Consider the following 16,500-nt stretch of genomic DNA (forward strand, 5'->3'; position numbering starts at 1 on the left):
ACAATTAGCATAAATCAGTATAACCTGCATACACATTATAGTATATGAAATTAGTAAAGTCATTTAAAAAACATAAATGATATTGAAGGTCCTTTAGCAAATAACAATTTATTTAAAAATCTTTTCCTCCTAATTTTAACAGTGACGTTTTTGGAAACTACTAGTAGGGTAATACTGTACATTAAAAAAGCTGACTCAAAAATTGTATACATCAAAAAAATTACAACATTGAAAATCATGCGTCTAATTAATCATTCTAGCTGTAAATTATTCCAGACTGCTATTACCTACTTACAGTATACTGTATAAAAATATAACATCCTTGTATTTTTGCAGTGATATAAAGATTAATAAAAAATTTTCTTTTGTCAGAATTAACCAATGCACTGAATGGTGCTGCAAAAACCAATTTATATGTGAAAGTTTAAAACAGACATCTTATTCAAGAGTACAAAAATACAATATCAAGGTGAAATGTTATATAGGTAGCTAAGTCAGGTAATTTAAATTCTTATAAAATGAATTATTTATAAAATGGACATGTAAGACTTGCAAAAAAATTATATTAACCCTTAAACGGTCCAAACAGATCGACGTTCAAATTCGTAGTGCTACAAAAGTAGATCTACTTTTTTTTACATATTTTCAAAAATAACAAAAAAAAATGTAGATAAAAGTTTTTTTACACGTTTTCAAATGTAAAACAAAAAAGAAGATCTACATTTTTTTACATACTTTCAGATGTTGAAAAAACGTATATATACGTTTGGACCATTTAAGGGTTAATACACAGTCATGGACCAAACTGTTGCTATGTTCAAAGACCCTGAACTGATGCAAAAAAAACCCGGAACTGCAAGTACAGTACCCAGGGCTCAGTACTGCTTCAAAAAAAGGTATAATGGGATTTTTTGTCATAAACTGTATTATATAAGCAGAGTTGTCAAACAGGCCAAATCTCCATAATCTTGTAATTTTAACAACTGGATTGAAAAAATATTTAAGTTAATTAACTCATGACTGGGCAAATCATAATGACACGATTGCGAACAAACCATACCACAGGTGGGGCTTGAACCCATGGGTTCAACAGTGGACTTGAACCTGCAGGTTCAACAGTGGTTAGACTAGCTCAGAGAGCTGGTCTAACCAGTTTACTTGCTTTGGCTCCAGTTCCATCCTGAAAAAAAGTTAAAAAGTAGCCATATCTCACTGAAATATGTGTTTTAACACTTAGTTAAGGTGGAAGTAGACTTGTAAACCTAGTACAACTATCACTAACAGTACAATTACTACTCCACACACTACAGTACTATGCTATCACTAACACTATGCTGTGGGCAAGCCATGGTTAACAGGTCATCTTGAGGTAGTTCCTGAACTAACAATCAGGGTTTCAGTAGCCACAGCCAGCCACAGCACAGTAACTAATCAGCCATTATATCTTTCTTCTAAATCTGCAGGAGCTATATTCCTAGAGAATGCACAAGTATTGAAGCTGCAAACAGTGTACATATCACTTAATTTTGTCTGTACACTTATTTTTTCCAATTCAGGCAATTTTGTTTCAGGGGCCAGTTTCCTTAAATATCCTTCTAGTCTTGCTAATAATGACAATCATAAACAAGAATGTTAATAGAGAAAGATCTGGTCATATGCCAAAAGAAAATGGGCATCATAAAATAAAATTCTACATTTCCTGATCAATTTGTACAGCACTACTATATTGTACCTGACCCAAAAGATCTTGTGAAAAATGAATGCAATTAATAAAACAATATATAGGAAATATAAGAAAAAAAATTTGTCTTGTTAACCTACTGAATTGGTCTAATCACACAAAGTAGCCCAGAGAAAACAACTTCAAGACATGGAAAATCAATTGAAGCAATATTATGAAAAATAATATACTTAACTAGTTTGATTTTCCACTTTATTTCAGAGGAAATATTTCTTTAAATATTGCTGAAACTTCAGTAATTGTTACTAACAGTTACAAAAAAAAGTGTGTACAGAATGAGGAGAGATTTGGGTGTGGAAATCCATTTAGGCATCCTTCACACAGACATTGAACCTGGTCTCATACAGTGCAAAAAAGTGATACAGTAGCCAGGCCACTCAAGGACATAAGTGAGAGCAAGATGTCATCAAATATGTGCCACAACAGCAGGATATTTTACTCTGGTTGAGAGAGGCAGTACATGAGGAAAAAGTAGACTAACAGGAAAAAATTGACAAGGATCTTCCAAAATGAGGCAATGTGCAGGTCTAGTTGCTTGCTTTAAGTCCCAAGAGAAAAACACAAATCCATACAATTTACTATTATAAAAAACTGACTCCCAAGGAATGGACATAAAGAGTACTAGCCAATGTGAGCAGGGCACCTATGTTTCCCAGGAAAACTTTCCAAACTGCAGAGACCTCTTACAAAAACATTTACCCACATCAGTGTAAAGACACTCTTGTGCAAACATTTACCCACATCAGTGTAAAGACTCTCTTGTGCAAACATTTACCCACATCAGTGTAAAGACACTCTTGTGCAAACATTTACCCACATCAGTGTAAAAACTCTCTTGTGCAATGTCAATCAGCACAAAACCACCAATCACCAAGCAAAAACTGGTTCTATTATAATCATAACTAAGCACTAAACCCATAAGGGTTATACAGTTCTGCAACAAGCTGGTCCTAAAGACCACTCCTATAAAGAGTGGAACTAATGATTCATACAGAAGTCCTATGTTGTTGGCACAAATTAGTTTTACCCTCATTAGCAGCAGTAAGCACTCCACCCATCACTTATCCAAGTGTTGCATACTGGGCTGCAGAAGTAGCACAAGACTGAAAAGTAAATCTACCTCGCCCTCTTATCTGGCCATATGCTCATTTGTTCACTGCACAAAGGTATGAACCCATCCACATTAGCCTGGCTGGTGTGAGCCATTAAAACATTAGCTGACAATGAAGGACAGGCTGTTATGTGGGTTTATTTTATGTATCATTTGTTCTTTAACCCGTAAATGGTCCAAACATATATATACGTTCACTACCGTACTGCCCCAACTTTTTTGAGAAAAAAAAAAAAAAAAAAAAAAAAAAAAAAAAAAAAAAACCACTTGTTTTTTAATAGGAAAAAAGAGCATAGGGTACCCAGGCATCCCCAATTATTTTAATACAGCACACAGTGAGTGCTCACACCCATTCTCTCATGACTAGGTGATCAGGCTTATTGTGGCAATGTTAAATGTATGACACATAAAACGTATATATACGTTTGGGGCACTAGCGGTAAAAACGTATATATACGTTTGGACCGTTTACGGGTTAAACAAATTTTACATTAACAGACTTTCATTAAGGGTTGCCAATTCAAATTATTTCTGGTTTCTCAAATAGAAGTAAGAGATAATATTAATGATTTTAGGCCTGTTTTTTGTGTTGATTCACCATCAAATATCTAATGTAAAAAAATTTGATCAAAGGGCAAAATGATCCAATCCCTTTTATTCCATAAATTATTGTAATCAAAATAAAGCGCTAAACTTGATCCCATAAAACAATTCAGCCCATGTGACAAAATATAATGTTACAGCCAATGTGACCAAATAAAATGCTAAAGCCATTGTTACTTAGGGGAAAAAGAGGGATGGATGGAAGGGTAGAGGCAGTAGAGTAGAGGAAAGATCACCATTATTATTATAATCATAACTAGGTGCTAAACCCACAAGGGTCATATAGCAGGAGAGTTCAACAGCTGAGAGAAAAGTGAACCAACCTAATCGGTTTAGATAGCAAAGAGAGTGCAGAAAAAATGTGTGACTCCCAAAGAAGAAAGTGGGCAAAGCAAGAATCTAGAGGCACTGGAAATATATCTGAAATGATGCTGATGTGCTCTTTGATAAAATGAGCAATCAATCAAAATATGTTGAACTGTCAGGGTAATCTAACAATATCTGAAGTGTGTCACAGCATGCATTCTCCTTGAGATGGCCATGTATGGGTCTGATAGAGCCATTGTTTAATTGTGCAAGTACCATTTCCCAAACCCAGCTTTCAACTTTGCTGAAAAAAATACTAGCTACATGCAATAGCCAGCCTCGAATCATATGATCAGGAAAGATGTCTGCATATCCTATTCCACTGGCAGATCCAGAATAACACTGATAAGGAAGTGCTAAATCCATAAGGGACATACATTACCTGGGTAATGTGAGAAGTGGGGGTATTCTGATTTGATCCAAAAAAAGGATAACACCAGGAACCCAATTTTGGTTTGATGAAAATAAGTTTAACCTTTTAAATAGAACCAACGATGCTGTCAGCAACCTTGCAGGAGCTGAATTAACACCAAATATTATATTATTATTATTAGGTAGTAGGGTGGTAGACAGCAACCGCCCAGGGAGGTACTACCGTCCTGCCAAGTGAGTGTAAAACGAAAGCCTGCAATTGTTTTACATGATGGTAGGATTGCTGGTGTCCATTTTTCTGTCTCACAAACACGCAAGGTTTCAGGTACGTCTTGCTACTTCTACTTACACTTAGGTCACACTACACATACATGTACAAGCATATATATACATACCCTTCTGGGTTTTCTTCTATTTTCTTACTAGTTCTTGTTCTTGTTTATTTCCTCTTACCTCCATGGGGAAGTGGAACAGAATTCTTCCTCCGTAAGCCATGCGTTGTGTAAGAGGCGACTAAAATGCCGGGAGCAAGGGGCTAGTAACCCCTTCTCCTGTATATATTACTAAATGTAAAAGGAGAAACTTTCGTTCTTCCTTTTGGGCCACCCCGCCTCGGTGGGATACGGCTGGTATGTTGAAAGAAAGATTAATGAGAATGGCAAATACCTGTGGAAGATGAAAGGTTCTGAACAGAAGAATGCATCACATGTCTAGGTACCCAACAGAAGACAAGTTGTTTGTGTCAGTGTTGGTTGTGACAATGCTGAATGAGAATGAGAGGATACAAGGAATCAAAAGTCTGAACTGCTTGCTATGCAATCTGAGGGTCAGAAAATAGGACAAGATAATGAAATCTTCAACCAAGTAGTAATGCAGTTAACCACATCAAGAATAGCTTTCAACTTTGCTGAAAAAAATACTAGTTACGTGCAATAGCCAGCCTTGAATCATATGATCAGGAAAGATGTCTGCATATCCTATTCCACTGGCAGATCCAGAATAACACTGATAAGGAAGGGCTAAATCCATAAGGGACATACATTACCTGGGTAATGTGAGAAGTGGGGGTATTCTGATTTGATCCAAAAAAAGGATAACACCAATTCTTTCGATAAAGACAACCCCTTCATGGTTTGAGCAGCATAAAATTCCTGCATTTTATGAAGTAAACAATGATTCACTAATTGTTAAAAAAAATTAACATGGATTCACAATGTTAAAAAAATTTATGTTTAAATTTTTCATAAATTATTTTTCTAAACAATAGTGTGTTATAGAGCTACTTGTTGACAACTCTGCTTAATTTTACACAAGCATGTCTGAAAAAGAAATATATCAAGTATTATGTTCATAGTTTTCTGCATATGTGCTCTTCACAAGTTACTCAACACTTGCAGATTCTTTCTCAATTACAAGCATTGCAAAGCGATTTTCAAGAAGATAAAAATTGTCTCCATCATCATTTTCTTCCTCCTTTCCTGACTCTTCCTCATTATCACTTTGCACACGCACTTTCCCCAACTGTCCTCTGTTAACATTTTTTCTCTTTCCTTTCTTCTTTTTTGCTTTTAGTTTTGTTTCTCTTAACATCCACTTATCATGCATGTTCTGTTCATGCTTGTCCTCTTGTTCATTACTTTTGGAATTTTGAACTGTTTCATTCATTTTAATATTTTTTTCATTTTTCTTTACATATAATTTAAAGTTTTTCAGCATATAAACACTTTTCTTGAGGCTCAGAGCATCAGCTAGTATCCTCAAGAGCTTAAGGAATAACTGTTCAAGGCAAGTTTTCCTTCCTAACATCTCAGCAATTTGAATAATGGGATTTGATTTCCTCTTGAGGTACAAGAAAATGTTGTAGCAGAAGGTCCCACCCCAGAGGCATTCAACACTTAGCATGGGAAATGGTGAGCACAGTAAACTGTTCAAGAGTTGTAGAAAATATATACACGCCTGGTATTCACTGAAAGCATGAACAGTCTTGCGACAGTAATCTCTGCTGCACCTCTGTTTTTGATGGTGAAAATTAAAGAGATTAAAAGCAGCTACCAAACACTCCTCTTTGGATGTATTAGCCAAAAGGTTTCTCACACCAACATCAGGGCTACAATAAGATGCATCCTTTTGAAGGCTGGAAATTTTACTTTTACACTTTTCTACATCCTCAAATCCTTTCCAGGTTCTAACTCTTCCTATTTTGCCATCAATAATATAATACATAAAAATACACAGCATAACACACAAGGCATGACAGTCCCTCAGTGGTAGCTTGCTATTTCTGAACCAGTAAATAATAAAAGCAAAGATTAATTCCAAATCAGCAGGTAAATCATACTTCTCAAGTTCATTCTTTGTATCAAGCACAGAGTAGAAGACCTTTTTCTTGTCAGCAAGAGACATAGAAGCAACTTCATCCAAAGAGGGAAAGTCACTTGCTTTTTCATTGGCCAAAAATTTAAGCTTCTTCACCCATATGCTATTATTTTTTCTCAAGTACCACTGAAGGGAATAAACCTGTGATTTGGCATCTCCAATTAATTCACACTTTTTTTCTCTTTCTGTTAACTCATTATAAACTTTTTTAGTATTTAAATATTCTTTATCATAAACTACTTTATCCAATCCCCAGTTATCATCCTTTCCCAACCCTTCTTCACTTGGCTCAGCTTCCTTTTGTTCTCCTTCTGTTAACTCATAATTGATGTCTTTTTCAATATTTAAATATTCTTTTTCATAAACTGCTTGATCCAATCCCCAGTTATCATTCCTTCCCATTCCTTCTTCACTGGACTCCTCAGCTTCCTCTACTTCAGAATCTCTTACAAGTTTCCAACTTTCTTCCTCCATTTCTTCTGACACTGTAGTGGAACTATCAATTTCTTCAAAATTATATGCAACATCACTGTACTCTTCCTCTTCCTCTACCACCACATCAGAATCATACATTACATTTGAAGTGTACTGATTATAATTCTCAACACTTTCTGAATGACTGCCCACTTCAACATCCTGAAAACTACTTTCATTATGGCAGTTGATGAGGTGTTTCTGACTGGTGACCCCTTTCCACAGTAAAAAATACACTGATCTAACGATTGGCTCCACAACCAAATACGAACAATCCAACAAATTTTCTTCCACCTGTGGAGGTGAAATAAAGTAGTTGTGAGTTAAAATGTCTGCCACCTCATGTGGAATCCTGTGCCTACGGTATGCTTCTGTAAACCATGCTGGAAGTTTTTTACCATTCTTACAAGATAAAGCAGTTTCCACCTCAGAGTTCTTTATCAATGTATTATCTTCGGGCTCACATTTCTCAACTTGAGAACCATCGCTGTGCAAGGAGGTTCGGGATTTACCAAGTCCCTCTGCACGGAGAATATTCAGGAGATTAGTTTTCATTTCAGAGTACTGATTCACCGACCACAAAATCCTGTGCTTTGATACCTTCTTGCAGCATATTTTGGCAACCTGTTGAGAAAAAGTAATTTAGAAAAAAAAAAAATAAATTTCACTAAAATTCTATTATTTTCACAATTAGAAAGAATATCCCTAACGAGAAATTGAAATTGTTGAGATAATCTACCCATATCATAAAGACTGACCAATATTACAACAAAACCTTGATTTAATGGACTAATGAGGAGTACTGGAGATGTCTTTTAAATCCCACTGTCTGTTAAATCCAAAATGACAAGGGTGCTTTTCCATTATTATAACAATAACAGAACAATTCTGGATTCCAGTGACTTGGTTGCTGAATGCAAAATGAATTAACCAAGCAAATTGGCAATTCTAGATTTAACAGATAGTTTGTAGTTTCCAGATGTTGTCTGGCCACAGATTTTGTCTGTTAAATCTGAAATCCCTTAAATAACAGACAGGTAAGTGGAGATTTTACTGAACTATTATGATCATATTTAAATAATTTGACTAACATATTACAGGCACAACACCGATTTTCTGGCAATAGATAAGCTGGCATCTCTTTTAGTTTGGACAAAAGTATGACAAATTTTTGTCACACTAGTTTACTAGTCTAGCACTTGTATTGTTTACACTGCAGTTGTTTGTGGTGATCCCTTGATCTTGTGCAATTCTTACTGTATTTTACCATCAATTAACCCCAGAGTTAATTAATAATGGCTAAGGTTAATAGCTATATTAACCTGTCAATAGCTATGGCTACTGACAAGTTGAGTTGTCAGGTGAATTAATCAAAGGACTAGAACAATGTTTCTTTGTGACAGAACAAGAGCTAACAAATTTTTATTTGATACATGTAAAATTACACAGGGAAAGAAACAACTCCACTTGGATGAAATGTTTAAAACGATAGCCAAGAATAATGCGTGTCATAGCAGTAGGCCTACATCTGAAAATCCTGTGGCTTCAACTTTAAATACTCCAGATGTCCTCCCTGTAACATCACAAATCCATAAAGAAACAGTAACTATGAAACAGACAGCAATCCAGACAACCCTTAACTCCCAGACATTTATGATTAGCTTTCTAGTTCCAGTAAAATTCTAAAATTTACCACTATGGGAATGGTAGTACTGAAACATACTTTTTAAGTACAGTAATTAATCAACATCTTTCATTTATACTAACATCTAAGTTTCTTGCAGACCATGGTGGGTCAGAGGTGTATTGTTAAATTACTGTTATGTAATCTCTGTTGGTCCATGAAAATTTATATTCTGGTATGGCCTAGGCACTAAGGTTGCTGAAAAATCAGTGCTGTACCTGAATCTATTTATATATGTTGTTTCAAACACTACTAATTATGTTATGCAACATATTACAGCACCTAGTTAGTGAACACAGCATATGTTATACAGCTCAAGAACTTACTGAGGAGGGTGCCTTGATGCTACTAAGGACTCTTGATCTCAGGAACTTGGAGCTGCCCTCCCTTTCCTCAGATCAAACCTAATTATTTCCCATACTCTAGATGCTGTATGACCCTTACTTGTTTAACCCTTTCCCATTAATACAATAATAAAAATAATAAATGATTCAAGAAACCATATACCTAATAAAGTTCAACTTCTTTTCAGCATTGTCCAGTGAATTACAGCATTGTAACATTACTTACATTATTGATAATATACTTCATGCTTTTTCCATTCATTTTTACTATCCAGGTAATGACATTCTTTATATCTGCTTGGCGATTTCTGCCTCGTGAATTCTGCCTTTCCTTTGCTAAGTGGGTGTAGAATTGGGAGAAGCGTCCTTTTGGTATATAGTCATTCCCTAATAATGTGGCAAGAAGAGGGAGATGTGCACGGTCCATACCTGTTACCTAAAAATATTGTCATAATTAGTAAAGTTCTGTGAAGAATTAGTAGTACATTTATAATTGAGTAAACTAAAGAGGCTAGAACAAAATCCCATTTAATTACTACATCCCAGTTACGACTTCTGAATTCTACTCACAGTCCAATTTGAATCCAGTCTTTGCTAATGATTACCTGATCAACTAGGCTGCTGCTGTCTGTAGCAGTCACAAGCTAACTGAACTTTCTTGTCCAGCTTTCTTAATAAAGTTATCATATACAGTATGTTCAAAAAACTATTTCATTATATTGATGTTAATAGGTTCAGAAAGACTCAAGCCTCAGGTGTTAAAAGCAAAGGTTCTGTGTTTACAGCACTCTAGCTACTGTATTTATTTTGTCCCTACTTTAAATATAACACCACAGCCAATATACAGTACCCCAGTCACTCCTGAATATATACAACTTTCATTCTCCCTTGGGTGTAAAAGAAAACCTTTATACAAAAGGGCCCCCACTTATACTGCGGGTTAGGTTCCAGGCTCCCACAGTAAAGTAAATCGCCCTTGTTTCACTTTTAAATGCATATAAATGCCTGATAACATGTTTACACTATCATATATTAAGTTAGGAGTAGAAATAGGGAAAAAAATACAATAAAAAAGCAAAATGCACATACAGTACACTCATTACTTACTTTAAAATATTTGTAGTCTTAATGTAGGGTGAGAAGTGATTGGTATTTATTGTAGGAAGTTAGGTGTGGTAGTCTGCCCTGCTACCACACCTCACAATTATGTTAATTTGTTTTACTATGATTGTATACATTTTCTTTGTATAATACAGAGGAACTCTGGCTTTCGTTTGCCCTGGTTTTTGTCGAATTTGGTTTTCGATGACTTTTTTCATCAAAATATTGTCCCAGTTTTTGTTCGTCACCTTGGTTTTAGTCTGCCATACCGAACGTGTCTGCATACCCACACCCACACAAAGCATCCTACGCACACATTCTGAGTCAATCTGGCTTTGTTTCTTGTTGAGTGAACATTACTCTGGGTGTTCATACAAAACATATCATAATAATCGATCGTTTTTTGTGGTTGTTTATTGAGTGCGACTGCTAAATAAGCCACCATGGGGCCAAAGAAAATTCCGAGCGCCAGCCCTTTGATAAAGAAGATGAGAAACATGATAGAATTCAAGAAAGAATTTGTAGAAAAGTACAAAAGTGGCATATGTGTGGGCGATCTTGCCAGGATGTGCGGGAAGTCCTCATCAACGATCAGTTCCATCCTGGCAAAGAAAAAAGAAATCAAGGAATCTGATGTTGCAAACAGGGTAAGTGTACTAACAAAACAGAGATTGCAAACAATCGAAGATGTTGAGTTGTTGCTGGTGTGGATCAATGAAAAACAGTTAGAGGGAGATAGTGTTGTGGAAGTGATAATTTGCGAAAAGGCAAGGCACTTGCATGCATGCGAATCTCATAAAGAATATGCCTTGAAAGAGTGCTGCTGTTAGTGAATTAAGACCAGCAGAGACTGGTTCGACAACTTCAAGAAGCGATCTGGCACACACAGTGAGTTAAGAGAGAAACAGACCTCTCTGGACAGATTTTTTGTGCAACAGGGGTACAGTGACTCTCAAGCTGGTCCTAGTGCCAGTGAATGACAAAGAAGGGAAGTAACCCCGGGTAGGGACTTGATACCTAAGTCCTTATGGAAGGGGATTCCTTTTCCAAACAATGAACTCTCCTCCCTCTCCCCTCCTTGCTGTCTTCCATACTCCAACAAGTCTTCAATAAAGGTAAAACTGATTTAAATGTTCATTTACCCATTAAAATTAGTGCTTTATATTTATTTCTCATTGTTTTCTTTATGTAAAACTATAGTTATTCTCTATAATATGTATTTTTTGTTAATATTTTTGAGTCTCTGGAATGGATTAATTGGATTTACATTATTTCTTCTGGGAAATATTGCTTTAGTTTTTGTCGAATTTGGTTTTCGTCAGACTCTCTGGAACGAATTAGGAACGAAAACCGGAGGTTCCACTGTATGTAGTGTATTTCTTATACATGTATAATTAAAAAAAATTTAAAGTGCCCCAGAGTGATTTTTATTATTGTGCTTATTGGTGTTGGACTAGAGAAAAAGGAATTCTTGCCGTCACTACTACAAGCTGCCTGGCAACATCTCATATTTATGTCAGTTTGTTGTACAGTGGACCCCCGCATACCGATGGCACCACATAGCGATTAATCCGCATACCGCTTGCTTTAATCGCAAAAATTTTGCCTCGCATACCGCTTAAAAACCCGCTCACCGATTTTCGTCCGAGACGCGTCCAATGTGTGCCCTCAGCCAGCCTCACATGTGCCGCCCGTGCCATTGTTTACCAGCCAGCCTCCGCGGTAACATCCAAGCATACAATCGGAATATTTCGTATTATTACAGTGTTTTCGGTGCTGTTTCTGGAAAATAAGTGACCATGGGCCCCAAGAAAGCTTCTAGTGCCAACCCTACACCAATAAGGGTGAGAATTCCAATAGAAATGAAGAAAGAGATCATTGATAAGTATGAAAGTGGAGTGCGTATCGCCGACCTGGTCAGGTTGTACAAGAAACCCCAATCAACCATCGCTACTATTGTGGGCACCAGAAAGGCAATCAAGGAAGCTGTTCTTGCCAAAGGTTTAACTGTGTTTTCGAAACAAAGATCGCAAGTGATGGAAGATGTTGAGAGACTCTTATTGGTGTGGATAAATGAAAAACAGCTAGCAGGAGATAGCATCTCTCAAGCGATCATAAGTGAAAAGGCTAGGAAGTTGCATCAGGATTTAATTAAAAAAATGCCTGCAACTAGTGATGATGTGAGTGAATTTAAGGCCAGCAAAGGTTGGTTTGAGAGATTTAAGAAGCGTAGTGGCATACATAGTGTGATAAGGCATGGTGAGGCTGCCAGTTCGGACCACAAAGCGGCTGAAAAATATGTGCATGAATTCAAGGAGTACATAGAGACTGAAGGACTGAAACCTGAACAAGTGTTTAATTGTGATGAAACAGGCCTGTTTTGGAAGAAAATGCCAAGCAGGACCTACATTACTCAGGAGGAAAAGGCACTCCCAGGACATAAGCCTATGAAAGACAGGCTTACTTTGTTGATGTGTTCCAATGCTAGTGGTGATTGCAAAGTTAAGCCTTTATTAGTGTATCACTCTGAAACTCCCAGAGCATTCAGGCAAAAGAATGTCCTCAAGGAGAATTTGTGTGTGCTGTGGAGGGCAAACAGTAAGGCATGGGTCACTAGGGACTTTTTCTATAACTGGTTACACCATGCATTTGCCCCCAATGTGAAAGATTACCTAACTGAAAAGAAATTAGAACTTAAGTGCCTCCTGGTGTTAGACAATGCCCCTGGTCATCCTACAGACATGGCAGAGCGACTTTATGGGGACATGAGCTTCATTAAGGTGAAGTTTTTGCCTCCTAATACCACTCCTCTCCTGCAGCCCATGGACCAGCAGGTTATTGCAAACTTCAAAAAACTGTACACAAAAGCTCTGTTTGAAAGGTGCTTTGTAGTGACCTCAGAAACTCAACTGACTCTAAGAGAGTTTTGGAGAGAGCACTTTAATATCCTCAATTGTGTAAACCTTATAGGTAAGGCTTGGGAGGGAGTGACTAAGAAGACCTTGAACTCTGCTTGGAAGAAACTGTGGCCAGAATGTGTAGACAAAAGGGATTTTGAAGGGTTTGAGGCTAACCCTGAGAGGATTATGCCAGTTGAGGAATCCATTGTGGCATTGGGAAAGTCCTTGGGGTTGGAGGTTAGTGGGGAGGATGTGGAAGAGTTGGTGGAGGAGGACAATGAAGAACTAACCACTGATGAGCTGATAGATCAACTTCAAGAGCAAGAGGCCAGACCTGAGAAAGCTGGTTCAGAGGAGGGGAGAGAGAAATTGAAGAAGTTGCCTACTACAAAGATTAAGGAAATGTGTGCAAAGTGGCTTGAAGTGCAAACCTTTTTTGATGAAAATCACCCTCACACAGCTATTGCAAGCCGTGTTGGCAACCTGTACACTGACAATGTTGTACAACACTTTAGGGAAGTCATAAAGGAACGAGAGGTACAGGCCACTATGGACAGATAAGTTGTGCGAAAGAAGTCCAGTGACTCTGAAGCTGGTCCTAGTGGCATTAAAAGAAGAAGGGAAGTAACCCCAGAAAAGGACTCGACACCTCAAGTCTTAATGGAAGGGGATTCCCCTTCTAAACACTAACACTCTCTCTCCCCTCCTCCCATCCCATCAATCATAAGAACATAAGAACATAAGAACGAAGGAACACTGCAGAAGGCCTACTGGCCCATGCGAGGCAGGTCCAAGTCTCCTACCGGCTTAAGCCAATGCACCCAACCTAGTCAGGTCAGGTCACATTGACTTAAGGGAGGAACACGGCAACCGACCTGGTAGCACAAGCTATCAGGTCTAACTCACACCCACCCACATCCACTCATGTATTTATCCAACCTATTTTTAAAGCTACACAACGTTCTGGCCTCTATAACGGTACTTGGGAGTTTGTTCCACTCATCCACAACTCTATTACCAAACCAGTACTTTCCTATATCCTTCCTGAATCTGAATTTTTCCAACTTAAAACCATTGCTGCGAGTCCTGTCTAGGCTAGATATTTTCAGCACACTATTTACATCCCCTTTATTTATTCCTGTCTTCCATTTATACACCTCAATCATATCCCCCCTAATTCTACGTCTTTCTAGAGAGTGCAGTTTCAGGGCCCTTAGTCTATCCTCATAGGGAAGGTTTCTGATACATGGGATCAACTTTGTCATCCTCCTTTGTACATTTTCCAGAGAATTTATATCCATTCTGTAGTACGGTGACCAAAACTGTGCAGCATAATCTAAATGAGGCCTAACCAAGGATGTATAGAGTTGAAGAACAACCTGAGGACTCCTATTATTTATGCTTCTTGATATGAAGCCAAGGATTCTATTAGCTTTATTGCGAACACTTATGCACTGTTGTCTTGGTTTCAGATTACTGCTAACCAGAACTCCTAAATCTTTTTCGCAATCCGTAATATTAAGATCTACATTATTTAGTTTATATGTGGCATGGTTATTGTCCTGTCCAACATTTAGAACTTTGCATTTGTCTATATTAAACTGCATCTGCCACTTCTCCGACCACTGCATCAGTCTATTCAAATCTTCCTGGAGTGCTCGAATGTCCTCGTCAGAATGAATTCGACGGCCTATTTTGGTGTCATCGGCAAACTTGCCGATGTCGCTCTTTATGCCCTCATCTATGTCGTGTATGTAGATTGTAAACAGCAGGGGGCCCAACACTGACCCCTGTGGAACACCGCTCGTGACACTTCCCCACTCTGATTTCTCCCCATTTATGCAAACTCTCTGCTGCCTATTTGTCAACCATGCCTCTATCCAGGAAAAAATTTCTCCTCCTATTCCATGTGCTTTAATTTTCCTCAATAGTCTCTGATGTGGGACCCTGTCAAAAGCCTTACTGAAGTCCATATACACAATATCATATTCATTACCATGATCTACCTCCTCAAATACCTTAGTGAAAAAAGTTAATAAATTCGTAAGGCAGGAACGCCCCTTTGTAAAACCATGCTGAGATTCGTTGATTAATTTATGTTTTTCAAGGTGGCTACGAACTGCCTCGGCAATTATTGATTCCATAAATTTTCCCACTATGGAGGTTAGGCTTATTGGTCTATAGTTCGAAGCTAAGGACCTGTCACCTGTTTTGAAAATAGGTATCACATTTGCCATTTTCCACTTATCTGGCACCATGCCAGTTTGTAGTGATATGTTGAAAAGATTAGCCAAAGGGGTGCTAAGCTCCTCTTTACATTCCTTTAGAACCCTTGCATACAGTTCATCAGGGCCTGGGGATTTGTTAGGTTTTAATTTATCTATTTGCCTAAGGACCATGTCACTTGTGACCCTAATAGTGCACAGTTTATTATCGTCCTGTTCTACATAATTTATCATTACTGGAATATCGCTGGTATCCTCCTGTGTAAAAACTGAGAGGAAGTATGTGTTAAAAATTCTACACATTTCCTTATCACTGTCAGTGAGCTGACCCGAGGAACTTTTGAGTGGGCCTATCTTGTCCCCGATCTTACTTCTGTATACCTGAAAGAATCCTTTTGGGTTAGTCTTCGATTCTCTTGCAACTTTAACCTCATAATCTCTTTTTGCTTTTCTAATTCCCTTTTTTATTTCTTCAATAAAAGTAAGTGTCATGTAAGTGTGCATGCCTTTTTCAGTTTGTGTGTACTAAAATTAACATTTCATGTGGTAAAAAAATTTTTTTTTTTATACTTTTGGGTGTCTTGCACGGATTAATTTGATTTCCATTATTTCTTATGGGGAAAATTCATTCACATACCGATTATTTCGCATAACAATTACCCCTCTTGCACGGATTAAAATCGGTATGCGGGGGTCCACTGTACTATGGTTTTATGTATGCATTATGTTTATGTGATATATAGCTTGCTTCTTCTATAATTTTTGAAAAAATATCATAAATGAATTCATGAAAATGTCTATAATAATGAAATATACGACATTTCAAGTTCCCCAGAGCAATTATTATCGTTATTATTATTGTGTCTTCAACACTTGTGAGACCCTCTTAGTGATTTTAATGTGTAGCTGCATGCCAGCACAGTGTGTAAGTTTATTCAGGTAAAAGTACACATAAGTACAATTATCAGGGTACAGTCATAAGCTGCCGTACGTCATTAATTGGTTCCAAGTGCCGTGATGTAACCTGGTTTCTGACGTAAATCAGATGTAATGCCTTAAAATAATGACAAACAGTGAAACTAGCGTAAATAGCTTGTGAAAGAATATAACTATTACTAAACCTTAAAGAACACTAAAAATACATTTCATTCATATTTTTTTAAACAATAATGAACACAATTAAAAAAAGTTATGACGTAGGTG

The 16,500-nt window shown here is 37.3% G+C and overlaps 1 protein-coding gene across 1 annotated transcript in view; it reads right to left on the reverse strand.

The window, feature by feature from the left end:
* Positions 1-92: 92 nt before the first annotated feature.
* ast (protein asteroid) overlaps positions 93-16,500 on the reverse strand; it is a 24,137-nt gene continuing 7,729 nt past the window's right edge. Inside the window, exons 4-5 of the mRNA XM_053774819.2 lie at positions 9,298-9,507; positions 93-7,667 (exon numbers count right to left, since the gene is read on the reverse strand). Coding sequence (XP_053630794.2) covers positions 5,574-7,667; positions 9,298-9,507 — 2,304 coding nt within the window. The 3' untranslated portion in view covers positions 93-5,573. The remainder of the gene's footprint in view (positions 7,668-9,297; positions 9,508-16,500) is intronic.

The sequence above is a fragment of the Cherax quadricarinatus genome, chromosome 40, assembly GCF_038502225.1.
Source record: "Cherax quadricarinatus isolate ZL_2023a chromosome 40, ASM3850222v1, whole genome shotgun sequence".
Lineage (NCBI taxonomy): Eukaryota > Metazoa > Arthropoda > Malacostraca > Decapoda > Parastacidae > Cherax > Cherax quadricarinatus.